The sequence below is a fragment of the Pan troglodytes genome, chromosome 1, assembly GCF_028858775.2.
Source record: "Pan troglodytes isolate AG18354 chromosome 1, NHGRI_mPanTro3-v2.0_pri, whole genome shotgun sequence".
Lineage (NCBI taxonomy): Eukaryota > Metazoa > Chordata > Mammalia > Primates > Hominidae > Pan > Pan troglodytes.
The window spans coordinates 207,544,398-207,565,093 of record NC_072398.2 but is presented as its reverse complement, the minus strand read 5'-3'; the positions used below and the strand labels follow the sequence as shown (position 1 = coordinate 207,565,093).

Below are 20,696 nucleotides of genomic sequence, written 5' to 3'. Positions count from 1 at the left end.
ACGTGGCAGAAATAGCACTAGACTCAGAAGCCCTGGGTTCTAGTCCAGGTCCTATCGATAACTCACCGAATAACCTCAGCCAAGCCCCCTTTCCCATCAACTAAATGGAGTCTGGCCTGTAAATGAAATCCTACAGGAAGGCTCAATATAGAAACCTAGGAAAAGCAGACCTGCTTTGGGAAGGTCAGCAGAGTAGAGCTTATTATTTCCATTTGGTAGACGATCCCCGAAAGTCTAACGGCTTAGTTAAGGTAACTCAGGAAGAAGAGGGCCATGTGGCCCCACAGCAAATCATGAAGACAAGGTCAGCCTGTGCCCTCACTACCCGTCCCTGGGCCTCCAGTGAGAGCAGATGGCCGTGCCCCATCACAGGCAGGGATAGGGCCCCACAGGGATGGCCACACAGTGTCTACACCCTTCATCACAGGATCTATGCCCACAGCTGGGGCTGGAGATGCTTGTTCAGGGACAAGATGTGACCTTGCCTCAGACTTGGAGCGGTGCCATGGCTCTGGGAGCTGAGGGAACAATAAAAAGCTCCAGGATCTACTTCTTGAAATTGATCCTGCAGAAATAATTATGAGTAGGGACAAATATTTAAATCCAAGGATGCTTCTCCAATGACAGGAACAGATTAAATACATAATGGCTTATGCAGGTTTTGGCACACCCGTTTGATTGATGTTGTGGAAGAATATGTAATGGTGTACAAAGATGGCCACAATGTATTTTTTGAATGAAAAAAGCAGATTACAAAACAGTATGTTGTTATGATCTCATTTTTATAAAAACATTTCTTCATACATAGAAAAATAAATGTTAAAATGTTAATATTTTAGGCTTGAAAATTAAGAATTTTTCTCCTATTTTTGGGTAGTTTCTCCCCATCCCACCTTTTTTTTTTAATGATGAAAACTGCAATGTTACCCAGACCTTGTAAAAAAAAAAATTCAAACAACAGAGAGTATTATCCGCCTGCCATAACCCTAAGCCTCTGCTAAGGATGATTAATTTTTTTTCTTCTTTTACTTCTCCATATTTTCAAAATTATTCATAATAAGCATAAATTGCTTTGGCAAAATGCAAGAGAAAACAAAATTTTACAAAAAAGCACAAACAATGCTCTACAGTATGGGCCTGGCTGGGCAGAGGGCAAAGGCTGGGATCTGGACAGACTCCTCATAAGACAGAGCCCAAGGAGTCTCTGCCCAGGAGGAATTGGCCACTGGTTGCCTGAGGCTCCTTCTTTCCCCATGATGTCCCAGTAGCTGGTGAGACATCTGGAGTATCGTGTGGTGTGCACAGGACACAGAAAGCCATTTCCTTCTCTAGATATACCAACTGACACTGAGGAACGAGGAGCAAGGGGCATAAACCCCAGTTCTGCCTCTGCCAAGCTGTGGGGCCTTGGGCAAGTGACTTAACCTCTCTGAGTCCTCCTGTGGTAATTGTGATACTAATACCTCTCTCTCACATGACAGGGTGACTGTGAAGATTAAATGGCCAGCACGCGGAGGTGTTTGGTCAGTGCTAGCTCCTTCCCATCCCTGCCCATGTCTGGCACCACTGAGCAGATGGGACTCTGAGAGCAGCATCCTGAGGTCCCTTCACAATAGCTCCTTTGGTGGTCTCGTGGCCCAGTCCCCAGAATCCAGTCAGGTCTGGGTATAAACAATCTGCTGTAAATGCCTCTACAGAGCCAGATGTCACCCAATTCTGGATGACATGTCTCGGCAGCATTTAGGTTCTTCCCTATCCAGCCTAAGTGCTACTCTCCCAGACAAACGACCCTGGCTGTGGCCACTTACATTTTGGCTTCATAGTCCTTCCATGCCTTCTCCAGCTGCTTTTTGGAATCCTGTGGGTTAAAAAAGGACAATTTGCCCAGAGGGAAGCTGGAGCACTGGAATAAACAGTATGCTCTGCTGCCTGTAGGAGGACCTGCTAGTGTGCTCCCCTGAGCTGCTCAGAGCCCTTCTCTAACCAGCCCCTGCCCCCACAGTCCTGCTGCAAACCTGCCCCCACCAAACAGGCTCAGCTGACCCCATTTCTCAGAGCTAAGGCCCTCCTCCCAGCAGACTTTCTCCTCCCCAGAGATGCCAAGAATCAGTCAGGTTTGGTGGGCCATGGCTTGGGGTGTGAAGAGATCTTTGGGCTCTACCCTGAGTCCTCTTGCTCAGAAGAGAGATCAGTCATGACCATGAGGATGGGAGGATGAAGGCCAAATTCCCCCTGCCTAACTTTAGCCCAGCATTTTCTCCTGCCTGGTGCTAGATCATCCTCTTAGAGCAAGGGTACAGGTCAAGGAACATGCACAGAGAGGTTGAGAAGTCTACCCCAGGCCATATAGCAAACCAGGGAGACCTGACTACCCCCCGCCTAGCTTGCCTAAGCTTCATCCAGCCAGGCTGCTCACACCCTTCTGAACAACCCCGAGACTCCCAAGGTGAAAAAGCTGCCTATCTGGTTTGTGTGGTTAGCAGGCTGGTGCCACGCTGGCAGCCTAGGGCAGGGAGGGAACCCTCTTGGGGGAGCACGGCTCCTCCCCTGGGCCGTCTGGGGCAGATTGCCCAGGGAGATTATTCTGTCACCTTCTTTGAGCTCCACTCTGCATCCAGCCAAGGGCTGCCAGGCACAGAGAGAGCAGCTCGAGTATGGGATTCAGGATCCCTGGATTCCCACATGGGCTCTCTACTTCCTAGTTATGTAAACCATCGGCAGGTTACCTAACTCCCTTGGCCTCGAATTTCAACTGCAAAATGGGGATGAGTGTACCCACAAAGCCTACCTCATAGGATGGTTGTAAGATTTACATGAGATGTTTCACACAAGGGGCCTGGCAGACAGCAGGTCAGTCATCCTAGGCTGACCCGAGCCAGGTCCTCCAGACCTCCCCAGGCTCATCACTCCCGCTAAGACAGCCCCTTCACCTGGCCTCCACCCTCAGTCCAGCCCTGCCCCCCAACAGTCTCCTGCCCACCCCTCTTTTACTCTGTCCCACCACCACTCCCAGCATGGAGACTCACCTGTCGACCGTCCCTCAGCTGCCCCTTCATCAGACTGTCCAGGGGGAAAGAGACAATGTTGTTCAAGTTCTGAATCTGGAAAAAACAGAGACGCCCATTCCCGCCTCAGGTGACCGGCATCCAGCCCCTAGGGATTCGGGGTACAGTGAAGCATCACTTGGCAAAGAGAGCAGCGGGGAAGGGAAGTAGGGGAGAGGAAAAGATGTTATCAAAGAGATGACAGCCAAGTAAGGGGGACCGTCATGGCAGGAGTGCTGAGCCTGGGGGGGGACTAGAGGATCCAGCTCTGGGGTCTGCTTAGGATGGCTGACCTGCTGCCCGCCAGGCTTCCTGTGTGAAAGGGGGCAGGAGGGGAGGCCGAGGTGTGTCGGAGTGAGCCCCTTCCCTGATGGCTCCAGCCTCATCGCTGCACTGCTCCAGCAGCATCCCACAGTCAATCTCTCCCCTGTTCCTCGCCAGGAGCAGCCTCCCTTCTCCTCTCTGACTCTCTCAAGTTGACCTGTAGTGCACGTCTGTTGTTCTGGGCTGGCTAACGCTTCAGAGCCTCCCCTATTAATGGTCATAGAACTCCCTTTCCTGTGGGGAACTCCTCCTCTGTGGTCAGATGGGGTAAACACAGAAGTCAGATCTGAGCAGGGCACCCCAGCCCCAGGATAGAGGGACTGGATAGGGAACAGGCACGCACCCAAGCCAGCCAATCACAATCCTCGCTGGGATTTTTCTGCCTAAGTTGTGGGAGAAAGACCATCTTTATTCTGGTAAGATGGGCATCTGGGCCTGCTGGGCTATCCTGTCCACTGAGCAGAGACAGAGAAACTACCTTAAGAGGAAAGGATAGAGCCTAAGCCAGCTGCGCCCCTGGACTTCTCATTACAGGGGCTAATGAATTCCCTTTTAAAAATTTAACCTAGTTTGAGTTGGGTTTCTGTGATTTCGCAACCTAAAGAGGCCTAATATTTCAACCAGCTTCCAAGGTACAGCTTGGGTCTCTCCTCCTCCAGGAAGCCTCTCCTGGCTACTCCTCCCGCCTGGTCTATGCTGATCTCCCCTTTTCTGAACCATGGCAGCACTAGGCCTCTGACACCAGCTGCTGGGTCCTTGAGTTTGTGCCATGCTGCTGGTATTTCTTGATACTAGTCCACACCCTAGTTTTTCTCTCCCCCACTAGACTGTGGCTCTCTGAGGCAGTCTGACACTTTCCTGTGTCACCAACCCCTGGTACAATGTCCACTAGACAGCAGACCCCCAGGAAACACTAGTTTGACTGAAACAGGGAGAGAAGAGGTGAAGACAAAGAAGTACACTAATTCAATTGAACTCAAACACTATTTTTTTTTTTTTGAGACAGGGTCTTGCTTTGTCACCCAGGCTGGAGCACAGTGGTGTGATCACGCTCACTACAGCCTCGACTTCCCCCAGGCTCAACTGATCTTCCTACTTCAGCATCCCAAGTAGCTGGGACCACAGGCATACGCCCCCACACCTGGCATTTTTTTTTTTTTTTTTTTGAGATGGAGTCTCGCTCTGTCACCCAGGCTGGAGTGCAGTGGCATGATCTCAGCTCACTGCCACCTCCGCCTCCCGGGTTCAAGTGATTCTCCTGCCTCAGCCTCCTGAGTAGCTGGGATTACAGGCACCTGCTACCACACCCAACTAATTTTTGTATTTTTTAGCAAAGACAGTTTCACCATGTTGGCCACGCTGGTCTCGAATCTCTGACCTCAAGTGATCCGCCCACCTTGGCCTCCCAAAGTGCTGGGATTACAGGCGTGAGCCACCGCACCCGGCAATTTTCATACTTTTGTAGAGTCAGAGTCTCACTACATTGCCCAGGCTGGTCTAGAGCTTCTGGGCTCAAGCGATCCACACACCTCAGGCTCCTAAACCACTGGGATTAAGGTATGAAATGTTGCACCCAGCCTCAAACACTGTTAAAGGCTTTTTACATGCAGGACAGTGTACGAGGCACAGCTATGCCAAGAGCTATAACAATGATAGATTTTATTAGGCTGGTGCAAAAGTAATTGCTGTTTTGCCATTAATATAATATTAGCCAACATTTACTGAGCGCTTACCATAAAGTAGGCACTAACTTGCTTAATCCTCATTACCGCTCTGTGAGGTAGGCAGCATTATTATCCCAGTTTCACAGATGAGAGACCTGGGGCTTGGGCAGACTGAGTGACTTGACCTAGTAAGCAGCAGAGTGAAGATTCCAAGCTGGAGTCTAGGTCCAAGGTTGGGTGCTTAACCACTGAGCACACTGCCTCTCGAGGATGATGTGGCCCCTGCCAACCAGGGAGGATGCTGGGTAGGACTGGAGCCACAAGAGCTGGTCCAGTGCCATGGAGCCTGGAGGGAGATGAGAGGCTTTCCTGGGAGGCAGTGTAGCCAGGCTTATGCTTGGACTCTGGAGCCAGACAACCTGGGTTCAAACCGAACCGTGTGACCTCGGGCAAGCTGCTTAACCTTGAGGTCCTAGTTTCCTAGCCTGTAAGGTGGAGACAACAGTCACACCAGCCCCACAGAGCTGTGCATCTGGATCGAATGAGTGAACACATGAACTAGTGAGAACTGTGCCTGCACATGGGAAGAGCTGCTGTCACAGGGTGGCCTTGAGGAGAGGACTTGAAGGACCAGAGAGGAGGCAGTCACCAAGGAGGCCATCGGGAAGCAACCGAGGCCACTGGGTCATGTACAGGGGCTGAGAGGCTTGTGGAGGCAGGGACAGGTCCTGGGATTTAAGTACGAAGCAGATGTGGATTGGGAAAGCAGAGGACAAAGAGGGAGTGAGGAGAGGAGGAGGCGGTGGCAGCGGTGGTGGTGGCAGTGGCAGCAGTAGTGGTATAAAGGTAGGAACCCCCGAGCCTGTCTCTCCTTTATCCCAAAGCTCCTCCAGGGAACCCTCCCTTGCACGGGGCTCTTCCCTGCTGTGAGACCCCCTCTGCTCCTGGGTGAAGAGAAGGAGGAGAACAGAGAGAAGAGTTAGTTGGGTAAGAAGCCAGAGAGAAAGGAGGATTATCCAAAAGAAAGGTCAGGGCTGGAAAGGGACCTCAGGTCTGAACTCAGGTCAGAGATCAAGGGCAAACTGGGAGAAGGAAGGAAACGGACCCTTTCCCAGTCAGGTTCTTAAGACCACTAGATTTACCCTGAGTCTGGGCAAGGAAGAGACAGGGGCCTCACCAGGTTCTTGAAGAGCGCAGCAACCTCGCGGGTGAACACGGCCAAGTTTAGGAAGCCTGTGGACAGCTCATGGCTGTTCTGGGACAGGTGGCTGTTGCCTAAGGATTCCACGGCCTCTCGGTACTGCTCTTCATTCTCCACATGGCCTGTGGAGGTACAGACGGGAGCTTGGAGTTAGCTCCAGGCTGGGGCTGGGAGAGGGGCTTCCTGACCAGGCGGGGCACCCAGCAGGCTCACTTACCAAGGCCGGAGCTATGGATTGCCCGCACAGCCTTCTTTATTCTCTGCAGGATGGCTTGGTCTCCTTCCAAGATCTGGAAGCAAATGTGGACAGAGGTTCAGGGATGCCAAGCTGGAATAGGGTGCTTCCTTCAGGAACGCTGTCTCTATGATTTCCACCCCCCCACTGCCCTCCAAACAAATACATTGAGTTTTGCTGTCCTCTGGAACTTATCCCTAGGGTCTTCCTGTTTACCCCACCAAACAAAAAACCACACAGAAACCACAGACCAGTCACACCACTCCAAGAAGACCACAGACTTTTCTCCCTGAATCCAATGCAACGTAAATGTAGTGAGTCAAAGGTATGTGGCATGACAGGGTGTGCCAGGCCTGGGTTTGAATCTTGCCTCTGGCAGTAGCTGGTGTGTCCGTTAGACAAATCTGTTAACTTCTCTGAGCCTTGAGTGCCTTGTCTACAAAATGGGGATGATACTAGGGGACTTGTGGAGTTGCTGAGAAGATGAATGATTTGTAAATATGTACAAAATGCTGAGCAAAAGGCCAGAGGGGAGAACACACACATCTCTATGTTCCCTTAAGATACAAAGCAGGGGACACTCGTTCACCAAACCCCAGGCTCAATAAACAGTTATGTCAGGACAAGGAGGAAGAGGCCAGGATGCTATGGGTGAGCAGAGAGGGGTTGGAGGCATTCAGTTACCTGAGTCTGGGGAGATGGCAGAGGGTGGCGGGAGCACACTCCATCACCACTGGGGAGAACTGGAGAGACAACACCAGATAACCCCAAAGCCCAGAGGCTGCAGAACAAACATCAGAATGTGGGAAAGGCCAGAGATGTGATGGCAAGAAGCAAGTCTCACATGCCCCAAGCAGGCTCAGCCTAGATGGGAAACACTCCCCCTTTCAGTGGGGCGTGGAAGTTGACAACCTCATGAAATCCTTGCGAAATGCACAGTTAACTTGGAAAGCACAGAATGTCGAGCTGGAAGGGGCCCATAGATGAGAAAACTGAAGCCAAGAGATGGGAGGCCCTTACCCAGAGACACATGGTGGGGAAGCCACAGAGCTGGACTTCCCGGGTGCAACAGAACAGTGTTCCATCCATGTACCACAGCCCCACCCTGACCCCAGCCCAGCTGTTCTTCCCAGTGACAAAAATAAAATGGGATCAGAGTCTGATTTCCAGAGTTACATGACAAGAGTTAGTAAACACATTGGAAATGGTACTGCCAAAGATTCAAAATGATACCCACAGGAGAACATGCATAGGGCAGAACTCAGAGGCAATGTGGAGTGTTCTCAGAGGCTGGTGGCATGTGGGAAGCCTCTGGAGGAAGGGGGGTCTAGTTATGAAGCTCAGCTCCACTACTCGGGGGCTATGTGACCTTGAACAAGTTGCCTATTTTTTTTGAGACCAAGTTTTGCTCTTGTTGCTCAGGCTGGAGTGCAGTTGCACAATCTTGGCTCACTGCAACCTCTGCCTGCCAGGTTCAAGCAATTCTCCTGCCTCAGCCTTCTGACTAGCTGGGATTACAGGTGCCCACCACCTGGCTAATTTTTTGTATTTTTAGTAGAGACGGGGTTTCATTGTGTTGGCCAGGTTGGTCTCAAACTCCTGACCTCAAGTGATCCACCCGCTTCGGCCTCCCAAGGTGCTGGGATTACAGGCATGAGCCACCGTGCCCGGGCACAAGTTGCCTATTCTTTCTGAGCTTCCTGATTAGCCATGTGTAAAATGGGGAAATCGATGCCTACCTCTCAGGGTTGGTGTGAGGGCTATATGTATGAGAGGATGCAAATTCAGGATTTAGCTTGGTGCTAGGCATGGAGTATGTTCAAAATGAACAGCACCTGTGATCGTTATCATCAGCTGCTGCTGATGCTAGGAAGGTCTGCCAAGTTCCAGGTGCTTTTCCTACAGGGGCTAGAAATCTAACATTCTCCTCCTCGGGTGTGAACTTGAGACACTTTCATATTTGAGATCCGTGGAGGCCCATCCCAGGGCTGAAGAAAGAAAACAAAAGAATCAGGAAGATTAAGGAGAGGGCATCATATTTGAGTTGGTTAAAACATGAGGCTGGGCATGGTGGCTCATGCCTATAATCCCAGCACTTTGGGAGGCAGAAACAGGAGGATCACTTGAGGCCAGGAGTTCAAGACCAGCCTAGGCAATATAGTGAGACCTTGTCTCTACCGAAAAGAAAAAATAAATAAATTAGCTGGGTGTGGTGGGGTGCACCTGTAATTCCAGCACTTGGGGAGGCCAAAGCAGGAGGATCACTTGAGCCAAGGAGTTCAAGACCAGCCTGGGCAGCTTGGCGAAACCCCATCTCCATGTGGTGGCATGCGCCTATAGTCCCAGCTACTTGGGAGGCTGAGGTGGGAGGATCACCTGAGCCTGGGGAGGTCAAAACTGCAGTGAGCCCTGATTGCGCCACTGCACTCCAGCATGGGTGACAGAGGGAGCCCTGTCTCAAAAAGCAAAGCAAACAAACAAAAAACAACCAAAATGTTTCTTACTAAAGAGACAAAGAGGTGGAGGGGAGAACATTTCTTTCTAAACTGGCCAACAGAAAAAGAAAAAAAAAAAGAGGCAAGAACATGGCCACCTCTATGGTTCCCCAAAATCCAGATGGGGAAACAGAAGCATGTGTTTACCAAATCCCTTGATCCCCATCTTGAAACCTGGAAAGCTAAAAGGTGAGTAATTTAAGGAGCTATGATTTCGCTCTAAAAGACAATTCAGGTTAAAGATATGAACAACTGGGCCAGCACAGTGGCTCACGCCTGTAATCCTAGCACTTTGGGAGGCCAAGGCAGTGGATCACCTGAGGTCAGGAGTTCAAGACCAGCCTGACCAACATGGCAAAACACTGTCTCTACTAAAAATACAAAAATTAGCTGGGCGTGGTGGTGCACACCTGTAATCCCAGCTACTCAGGAGGCTGAGGAAGGAGAATCTCTTGAACCCGAGAGGTGGAGGTTGCAGTGAGCTGAGATGGTACCACTGCACTCCAGCCTGCACAATGGGAGCGAGACTCCATCTCAAAAAAAAAAAAAAAAAAGATATGAACAATTTCCAAAAAAATTTCCAAAATCCCTAGAGGGCAGATCCATGTACCTAGCACACAGAAGGTGCTCAATAAATGTTTACCTAAATGAATGATGGTTTGCAAAGTCCTGGGACATGGACCTGAGAGGAGTATGTTCATGCTCTAGATACATTCTGAGGAGTCTTCCCATCCCATGACACCCATTTTCTGAAAACTGCCCTCCCTTCCTCTGGAGGTGGGCCCCTGCAGCCTTGTTTGTTCTAGCCAGAGTCGACAGACACCTGGTTCAAGCTAAACCAATCAGATTCTCTCTCCCACCTAACCCAAGCTGGACCAATCAGATTCTCTCTCCAAGGACTTTGGAATTGGGCTCTGGAAAGCTAGTTGACTGACTGAAATGCTAAAGCTGGGATGTCCTTCCTGCCACATGCAGAGAGAAAAGAACAGAGCAGATGTGTAGAAAGACATGAACAAGCCCCACACCGCCACAGCAAGGCAGAAGAGGAAGAGTGGTGCTGGTTTCTGGCAACTTTCCAGATGCTACCTCTTCAGAGGCAACCTCCACACATTATGTCTTTGGTGAAATTCCATGAAATACCCATGAATCCACCCAACGAAGTTCCTTTAAGCAAGTTTGAGAAGATTTCCCTTCCCTGTAGTGTGGCAGAGATCACTGGGTGGCTCCCAGTGTCCATTCTCTCTTCTTCCTTCACAAGAAACCTGACTTTTCAGATGGCCACTTGGCAACCTAGAATAAAGACTACATTTCCTACCTTGCAGCTAACTGTGGTCATGGGACTAAGTCCTGGCCATGGAATATAATATTTTAATTGTTAACTTCCAAAAAGTATCTTACAAAGAAGGGAGATAACCCCCAAACTCATCAAGTTGTATACACTGACTATGTATAGCTTTTTACATGTCAATCCTACCTCAATAAAGTGGCTTTAAAAAAATGAAAAATAAAAAGGAAGGGAGGGACTACACACCTGTTAGAATGGCCAAAATCCAAAACACTGACAACACCAAATACTGGCAAAGGGAGGCCGGGCACGGTGGTTCACGCCTATAATCCCAGCACTGTGGGAGGCTGAGGCTGGTGGATCACTTGAGGCCAGGAGTTCAAGACCAGCCTGGCAAACATGGTGAAACCCTGTCTCTACTAAAAATACAAAAATTAGCCAGGCGTGGTGGCACACCGCTGTAGTCCCAGCTACTCGGGAGGCTAAGGCAGGAGAATCATTTGAACCTAGGAGGCGGAGGTTGCAGTGAGCTGAGACAGTGCCACTGCACTCCAGCCCAGGTGACAGAGTGAGACTCCATCTCAAAAACAAACAAACAAACAAAAAACACACACGCACACAAATAAAAAATAAATAAATAAATAACCCCAAAACACAAATACTGACAAAGATGTGGAGCAACAGAAACTCCCATTGTTGGTGGGAATGCAAAATGGTACAGCCACTTTGGAAGACAGTTTGACAGTTTCTTAACTAAACGTACTCTTTCCAAATGAGTCAGCAATCATACTCCTTCATATTTTCTCAATGAGTTGAAAACGTATACATACCTGCACACGGATGTTTACATCAGCTTTATTCATAATTACCAAAATTTGGAAACAACCAAGATGTCCTTCAGTAGGTGAATGGATAAAGAAATTGTCATGCATCCAGAGAGTGAAATATTATTCATCACTGAAAAGAAATGAGCTATCAAACCATGAAAAGATGCAGAGGAAAGTTACATGCACATCACTAAGTGAAAGAAGCCAATTTGAAAAGGCTACTACATGATTTCAACTATATGATATTCTGGAAAAGGCAAAACTATGGAGACAGTAAAAAGATCAGTGGTGGCCAGGGATGGGGGTAGCGAGGAGGAACAGGTGAAGCACAGAGGGTTTTTAGGGCAGGGAAACATTTCTGTATGATGCTATAATGGTGGATACATGGAATTATACACTTGTCCAATCCCACAGAATGTACAACACTAAGAGTGAACCCTAATGTAAACTATGGACTTTTGGTGATGATGTGTCAGTGTATGGTCATTGAAACAAATGTACCACTCTGGTAAGAGCTGTTGACAGAGGGGGAGGCTGTGTGTATATGGTAACTCTATGTACTTCCTGCCCAATTTTGCTGTGAACCTAAAACTGCTCTAAAAAATAAAGTCGATTTTTTTTAATTTAGAAAAAAAGGGCCTGGGGTGGGGTGGCTCACGGCTGTAATCCCACACTTTGGGAAGCTGGGGCGGGAGGATCGCTTGAGCCTAGGAGTTCGAGGCCTGCCTGGGCAACATAGTGAGAGTCTGTCTCTACAAAAAATTAAAAACCAGGCATGGGGCATGGGCCTATAATTCCAGCTACTCAGGAGGCTGAGGTGGGAGGACTGTTTGACCCCAGGGAGTTGAGGCTATAGTGAGCTGTGATCGTGCCACTGCACTCCAGCCTGGGCAACAGAGCAAGACCCTGTCTCAAACGCCCCCCCCCCCCACAAAAAAAAAAACAAAAGGAAAAAGGGGAATGCAAGGGTACCCTCTGTCACCCCTTTCTTCTGGCTACAATGTGCTGGCGACGTCTAGAGCTCAGGCAGCAATCCTGGACCATGAAGTAGAAGCCATTTGTTATGGATGGCGGAGCAACAAGATATCAGCCTTGTCCCTAGTGATTAGGAAACTACCCTAGCAGCCCCAGTCTACTTATCTGTGGAATTCTTTAATATGAAAGAGAAATCTCTTATTTGAGCCACTGTTATACTGGGTATTCTGCCACTCGTGGCTGAAACTAGCTCTAACTGGTAAAGGGAGACAAGTCACCCGAATCACTCACAGACTGTTTTTCTTTTCTTTTTTTTTTTTGAGATGGAGTCTCGCTTTGTAGCCCAGGCTGGAGTGCAGTGGCACAATCTCGGCTCACTGCAAGCTCTGCCTCCCGGGTTCACGCCATTCTCCTGACTCAGCCTCCCGAGTAGCTGGGACTATAGGCGCCCGCCACCACGCCCAGCTAATTTTTTGTATTTTTTAGTAGAGACGGGGTTTCACCGTGTTAGCCAGGATGGTCTCGATCTCCTGACCTCATGATCCGCCTGCCTCGGCCTCCCAAAGTGCTGGGATTACAGGCGTGAGCCACCGCGCCCGGCCACAAACTGTTTTTCGATGCCCTTGTCAGACATCTATCAGGAAACAGCTTCCCAGCCAGATACCATTCCCGTCCCTACTGCTCTTGGCAGCCAAGTTCACATGGCTGTTTATTCATTCAATTAGTTATTGAGTGCCCACTACACCCTGCGTAAAAAAGACACAATCTCAGCCGGGCACGGTGGCTCACACCTGTAATCCCAGTACTTTGGGAGGCTGAGGCTGGCAGATCACGAAGTCAAGATCGAGACCATCCTGGCTAACACGTCTCTACTAAAAATACAAAAAATTAGCCGGGCATGGTGGCATGTGCCTGTAGTCCCAGCTACTCGGGAGGCGGAGGCAGGAGAATCGCTTGAACCTGGGAGGCGGAGGCTGCAGTGAGCTGAGATCACGCCATTGCACCCCAGCCAGGAGGGCAGTGTGAGACTCCATCCATCTCAAAAAACAAACAAAAAAGACACAATCTCAGCTCTCAAGGACATCATCATTGAAGGGAAGAAAAAGCCATTATAAGCAGACACTTATCATGCAATGTGATGAGGGCTATGATGGAAGGTTCCTGGGAGTCCAGGGAAAACAGAGCCATGTCTGCTTTGAAGGAATGGGGAAGGCGTCCCTTAAGCTGTGTTGCTTAACTCTGGCCCCTGGACAGGCAGAAAAGAGACTAAAGAGACTGCACTACGAGGTAGAGGGGAGGGAATGCTTGGTAAAAATGGTAGGACTGCCAGGAAGGGAGGTGTGCTCTGGGAAGAATGGACAAGGACAGGAACATAGTTCCTCCATTCATTCATTCATTTCAACAAGCATTTCTTGGTGACTGTTTCAGCCAGGCATGGTGCCAGATGGTGGGGACACATAAGACATGTCCCCTTCCTTCAAGAGAACCACAGACTTAAGAACATGCAAGTGCCCATAGGGAGCATGAAAAGGGAAAAGTTCTAATTACTCCTTTCTCAAGAAAATATCTGAAAATCATTTACACTGGTTGATAACACCTATCCTGTGGTATAATAGGGCTCAAAGATTTAAGCTAAAGAAATGCAGGTGTTTTTTTTTTTAATCCACTCACCCACACACTCATAAAAAAATTTAGTTTTAAGGAGACAATTCTGATAGTAGCCTGGGGAAAGGAAGGTATTTTGGGGAAAGGCAGAGAGGTTTCCAGAGTGCTATGATGAGTCAGTAACTAAGATTCTAGCCCCAGCATCTCCAAAATTATCTCCTTGGGTGATACTAGCCCAGCTAGTTTTCTAAACTTCCTCTCCTTTAAAATAGATTTTTATTTTTTTATTTTTTTATTTTTGAGATGGAATCTCGCCCTGTTGCCCAGCCTGGAGTGCAATGGCGCAATCTCGGCTCACTGCAACCTCCGTCTCCCAAGTTCAAATGATTCTCCTGCCTCAGCCTCCCGAGTAGCTAGGATTACAGGTGCCCGCCACCATGCCTGGCTAATTTTTATCTTTAGTAGAGACGGGGTTTCACCATGTTGGCCAGGCTGGTCTCAAACTCCTGACCTCGTGATCCGCCTGCCTCGGCCTCCCAAAGTGCTGGGATTACAGGCAGAAAAATCCATTCTCTGCTTAACTCACAGAATTACCGTGAGGCTTAATGAGATCACAAACATGGCAAGGCTTGAGGCATTTGGAAAACATGAGTATGGTTCTTACTGTGGTTTGTTTTCTGACTCTGTGTGAGATCAGCCCTCGTTTCCCATGGAACTAGATAGATGAAGGAAAAGCCAGGTGTGGCGGCTCCCTCCTATCATCCCAGCACTTTGGGAGGCCAAGGTGAGAGGATCGCTTGAGCCCAGGAGTTCAAGACCAGCCTCGGCAACAAAGTGAGACCCCCCCCCCGCCCCCGATCTATACCAAAAAAAAAAAAAAATTTTTTTTTTTTGAGACACAGTCTCTCTCTGTTGCCCAGGTTGGAGTGCAGTGGTGTGATCTCGGCTCACTGCAACCTCCACTTCCCAGGTTCAATCGATTCTCCTGCCTCAGCCTCCTAAGTAGTTGGGACTACAGGTGCCCGCCACCATGCCCGGCTAATTTTTGTATTTTTAGTAGAGATGGGGTTTCGCCATGTTGGCCAAGCTGGTTTCAAACTCCTGACCTCAAGTGATCCTCCTGTCTTGGCCTCCCAAAGTGCTGGGATTACAGGCATGAGGCACTGCACCCGACCATTACAAAAAATTAAAAACAAAATTAGCCAAGTGCTGTGACACACACCTGTAGTCCCAGCTATTTGGGAGGCTGGGGTGAGAGGAGCCCTTGAGCCCAGGAGTTCGAGGTTGCAGTAAGCTATAATCATGCCACTGCACTCCAGCCTGAGTGACGGAATGAGACACTGTCTTAAAAAAAAAAAAAAATTCAGCTTCTGGGTTCACGTGGGCCCATTTAATCCCTGATAGTCAGAGATTCTCAAGGTGGGGGCCCTCAACCAGCAGCAGGCATCATCCAGGAACTTGTTAGAAAAGCAAATTCTCCAGCTGAATCAGAAAATCTGGGGGTGAGGTCCAGCAATCTGTGGTTTAACAAGCCCTCCAGGTGATTCTAATGCATGCTAAAGTTTGGGAATTACTGTTCTAATTCTCTTCAGAGATGCAGTACATCATCATTGCTAAAAGTATGGGGCTGTCCCCAAACTACCTGGATTTGAATTCCAGCTCCACCAGGTACCTGATGTGATCTCTCAGTCCCTCAATTTCCCCATTCATAAAATGAAGATGATAATATTGCATACCACATAAGGTTACTGGGGAGATTAAGTAAATTCTATAGGTAAAGTGCTTAGAATACTGTCCACTATTTGATAACTAAAAATGTTATCTACTTCAAAATTAAATTGAATTTGGTTTAGGAATTTCTCAACTTTCACTGAATTAATTAAACATATCTCCCCACAGCCCCAACTCCATGTTGATCCTCGTCAGCAAGCTGTGGGGAAGCACAGGTGGAGAGGGACCACAGCAGACCTCTGCCGCCGGGCAGGGAGAGTGCAAGCAGCATGTCCCAAGTGCCTGCTCTGTGCAGCCTCATTACTTGTCACTATCCTGGCCACTCTTTGAGGAAGGCATTGCCATTCCCATTTTAAAGATGAAGCTGTCAGGAGGAGGAACATGTCCAAGTCACACAGTGATGAACAGTGGCAGAGCTGTAACTTTTTTTCTTTTTTTTCTTTCTTTTTTTTGGGGGGGGGGGATAGACTCTCACTCTCGCCCAGGCTAGAGTGCAGACACACGATCTCAGCTCACTGCCACCTCTGCCTCCTGGGTTCAAGCGATCCTCCTGCCTCAGCCTCCTGAGTAGCTGGGTTTACAGGCGTGTGCCACCATGCCCAGCTAATTTTTGTATTTTTAGTATTTAGTAGAGACAGGGTTTCGCCATCTTGACCAGGCTGGTCTCGAACTCCCGACCTCAGATGATCTGCCCACCTCGGCCTCCCAAAGTGCTGGGATTACAGACATGAGCCACTGCACCTGGCCCAGAGTTACAATTTAAATCCAGGACTAGCCAAATCCAGGGCCAATGTTCTTTCCCCATCTCTAAGCTGCCCCACAAAGTTAGGGGGCACAGCTTATTTGATCCTGGGACTGGATCTGCCTCCAAACCTAAATCCCAATTCCACCACCTCTACCATATTCCCTCACCATCCCCTCAGGCTTAGGAGAGGGAGAAGGCAGGGCACAGAGGGAGATCTGTCCAAGGAAAACAAGGTTGACAGCAATGGTGAGGCCCCGAATACAAACACTGTAAAGGATGTCCTACTGAAAAGAAAACGGATTTGTTCAGGCTGGCCTCAGAGAGGATTCCCAGGACTGAGAGGTGGAAGTTAGGGAGGCAGAAACAGACTTCAGCTCAAACAGGGGACATTTCTAAGGAAGAATAGGCCACCCCTGAAGGCAGTGAGCTCCCTGTCACTTGAAGTATTCAAATACTTTAGGTGCTAGAGAGTGATTCAGACACTGGATTTTGGATTAGAATGGACAGCTATTTAGATTTCATTCAAAGCTAAGAGTCAATGGATCCATGCAAGAGCCTGGCAGGCACTGGGCAAAGGTGGCTGAAACACATCTTAGTGTAAGAGACACGTCTGAGCTTGGAAAGCCCACTGGAGTCCTTTGGGCAGCCTACCCTGGCTGGCCCTAAACAAGGCCTAAATTCCAGCTGCTGGCACTGCCCTTTGTGTCCCCTACCCTGATCCCAACATACACACACACACACACACACACACACACACACACACACACACACACCATGCTCTGGCTCTCTGGTTTGTGTTCTCTGCAGGCAAAAGACCACAGATGGCAGCACTAGGCCATGCCCAGCTGCCCTGCCTAGAAGGGCCTTCTGCATGCCCCCTTCTGGGTCAGGATTCATCAATAGGACCCATTCTTCATTCCCATGGTTTCTCAGAGCCAGCTGTGGTTACCAAGGCAACTCAGCCAAGGGGGCAGAGCTGCTAGAGCTAAGGCCTTGGGAGATACAGATTACATTTCACCATTAGACATTCATTCCTTTGGACCATTATAATATAGTACATAGTTATCACTTCTGTGTCATCCCATGACCATTACAGCCATTATTATTATTATTATTATTATTATTTTGAGATGAAATCTCGCTCTGTAGCCCAGGCTGGAGTGCAGTGGTGTGATCTCAGTTCACCGCAACCTCCGCCTCCCAGGTTCAAGCAATTATCCTGCCTCAGCCTCCAGAGTAGCTGGGATTACAGGCATGCGCCACTGCACCTGGCTAATTTTCTGTAGTAGAGACAGGGGTTTCACCATGTTGGCCAGGCTGGTCTTGAACTCCTGACCTCAGGTAATCCGCCCGCCTCAGCCTCCCAAAGTGCTAGGACTACAGGCGTGAGCCACCTCACCCGGCCCATTACAGCCATTATTATTATTATTATTATTATTACTATTTTTGAAATGGAGTCTTGCTCTGTCGCCTAGGCTGAAGTGCAGTGGCGTGATCTCGGCTCACTGCAAGCTCCACCTCCTGGGTTCATGCCATTCTCCTGCCTCAGCCTCCCAAGTAGCTGGGACTACAGGCGTGAGCCACCACGCCTGGCCCATTATAGCCATTATTAATCGATCACAGTGTTTTCCCCACTGACTGTGGATTTGGTTCATCATTCTGTTAAGATATGATGGTAGCCTCTACCAATTAAACTAGAGTTGGCAGAGGAGATGAAAAACATTTTCTATCTTTGCTTTGGACTGTGGTGTTGTTCCTTAAGAGACGAAGTCACAGAATATTAGAGATTATCTAACATTACCTCCTCATTTTACAGACTGCAAAATAAAGGCTCAGGTGAGTTTCTTGCCCCAGGTTTCACTGGAAACGCAAACAAACTAAGAAACAAATACAAACTAGGTCGGCGTGGTGGCTCATGCCTGTAATCCCAGCACTTTGGGAGGCAGAGGGAGGTGGATCACGAGGTCAGGAGTTCAAGACCACCCTGGTCAAGAGGGTGAAACTCCGTCTCTACTAAAAATACAAAAAAAATTAGCTGGGTGTGGTGGCAGGTGCCTGTAGTCCCGGCTACTCAGGAGGCTGAGGCAGAGAACTGCTTGAACTCGGGAGGCAGAGGTTGCAGTGAGCCGAGATCACGCCACTGCACTCTAGCCTGGGTGACAGAGTGAGACTCCGTCTCAAAAAAAAAAAAAAAAAAAAGAAAAAGAAAAAAAAAATACAACCTAAAACTTGTATAGAGCTTTACAGTTTGTAAGGGAGTTTGACACCCACCATTTCAGACACACAGCATCTTAATGGGGCAGTCATCATTTTTGTTCCCATCTGGCTGATGAGTCAGCGAGGCACAGAACAGTGAAGATCATTGCCTGAGCTCACACAGCCAAAATGTGGACCTGGGAACTAAACCGTTAAGACTCTAACTCCCTTGTTCATTTCCAGGCAATGGACCCAGACCCTGAAGGTCCATGGTGTTACTAGCAGGACACTGTGAAGCCACACTTATCATGAGCACTACTGACGAGTATAAAAATGTTTCACAAATTAGTCTGACCACATTCCAAATATGTGCAACTCTATGATCAATAAGACACAGAACCCTTTAAAAGCATTCTTGAATTCATTTGTTCTTTCCCATATTTTTCAATCAATCAATACTAACAGTATACGTGATGTGGGAAGATCAATGAAACTCCAACGCTAAAAAGTTTTCCTGTGGGATGGCTGAATCCTGGCTCTTTGGTCTTTGACGCCAGTGTCCACAAAGATGATTAAATTATATGTACTACATATTAAACATGATGCTAAAAATACAACGTTTGGCAGGGTGCGGTGGCTCACGCCTGTAATCCCAGCACTTTGGGAGGCTGAGGTGGGCGGATCACGAGGTCAGGAGTTTGAGACCATCCTAGCCAACATGGTGAAACCCTATCTCTACTAAAAATACAAAAATTAGCCGGGTGTGGTGGCTAATTTTTGTAGTCCCAGCTACTTGGGAGGCTGAGGCAGGAGAATCACTTGAATCCAGGAGGTGGAGGTTGTAGTGAGCCGAGATCACACCACTGCACTCCAGCCTGGGTGACAGAGTGAGACTCCATCTCAAAAAAAAAAAAAAAAGTACAATACCTGAATGAGCAAACCAAGTTACACTTAAAATATTTAACAAAATGATAAAGTACAAAAAAAAAAAGCAAAAAAAAACAAAAAAAACAAAAAACCCAAGGCTTCTCACTTCTAGATCCAATTACCAATTTACAGAAAATGCAGGTCAGGTGTTGTGGCTCCTGCCTGTAATCCCAGCACTTTGGGAGGCCCAAGTGGGTGGATTGCTTGAGCCCAGAAGTTTGGGACCAGCCTGGGCAACATGGCGAAACCCTGTCTCTACAAAAAATACAAAACAATTTGCCAGGCATGGTGGCACACACCTGTAGTCCCAGCCACTTGGGAAGCTAAGGTAGGGTATCACTTGAGCCCAGGAGTTCAAGGCTGCAGTGAGCTCTGATTGCACCACTGCACTCCAGCCTGAGCAACAGAGCGAGACCCTATCTCAAAAATAATAATAACAATAATAATAAATAAAATAAACTCAAACCCAGGCAGTTGGGCTCCAGAGTCCATGCTTTTAACCAAACCTCTAGGTTTTATTCTATAAATGATGGGGTGCTCCTGAAGGGTTCTGAACAGGGCAGTTACTTGCTAATTCTCAACATAGAAAGTTTAACTCCAGGGTTCGGCTGCAGATCCATGTTCAAGCGGGACAAAGAGGGTTCAGCCTTGTCCCCCAGGCATGACAGGGTGATAGGAACACAGCCAGGCCCTGGCCTGGAGCAGATCACCCAACAGGAAGGACTCCCATTCCAAGCTCCCAGCTTGAGTCTATTATTAGCATGAATTCAACTACCTATCGCCCCACTAACTGACTGCTCACTTTGGGGCAGGCATTTTATGTTTGTTACCTGGCCTATTCCTCCCAACAACTCTGTGAGGTAGTTATTATCCTCCCCATCTTACAGATGAAGAAACTGAGGCTGGGGTAGGTTAGGCAGTTTGCTCAAGGTCATGTAAGAAGTTCTAAGAAACGCAGAGACCTCTGCCTCCAGAGCCCTTTCTTGCTATCACACTAAAGCAAACTACGAGCTAAATCCTCTCTCTCTGAGCCCCAGTTATCTCTGTAAGGATTGCTGTGAAAAGAAATTGAGGTAATGTTTTTTCTAATGGTGGATGCCAGGCATCTTCAGAGGTGCTGCAGAAACATTCTGAGAGAATGGCCTTCTACTGCATATAGAACAAGGCCATGAGACCAAGAGCCCTGAACTGGAAAGTGCTGAATTTTAGGGCTGTCTCTGCCATTAAGCCCTCAGTGTGCCTCTGAGCGAGTTCCTTCCTCCTTCTATGCCTCAGTTTCCTCATCTGTCCAATTTTGAGCTAACAGACACGAGCTCTAAATCCCCTTCCAGGCCAAAGCGCTAGGACACAGTTGAGGTTAGTCATACCCTACAAGGCTGCTCCAACCTCAGCCACGAGCAAGAGTGAGCCAAAGACTCCAAATGGTTTTCCTCTGGATCAGC

The 20,696-nt window shown here is 48.5% G+C and overlaps 1 protein-coding gene across 6 annotated transcripts in view; it reads right to left on the bottom strand.

Annotated features, from left to right (window-relative positions):
• The window catches only part of ASAP3 (ArfGAP with SH3 domain, ankyrin repeat and PH domain 3), a 55,885-nt gene that overhangs the window by 21,253 nt on the left and 13,936 nt on the right, over window positions 1-20,696 (bottom strand). For all 6 annotated transcript variants that reach the window (XM_016956231.4, XM_016956229.3, XM_016956228.4 and 3 more), the window contains exons 2-5: window positions 6,451-6,523; window positions 6,210-6,355; window positions 3,027-3,101; window positions 1,809-1,858 (exon numbers count right to left, since the gene is read on the bottom strand). In XM_016956231.4, coding sequence (XP_016811720.2) covers window positions 1,809-1,858; window positions 3,027-3,101; window positions 6,210-6,355; window positions 6,451-6,523 — 344 coding nt within the window. The remainder of the gene's footprint in view (window positions 1-1,808; window positions 1,859-3,026; window positions 3,102-6,209; window positions 6,356-6,450; window positions 6,524-20,696) is intronic.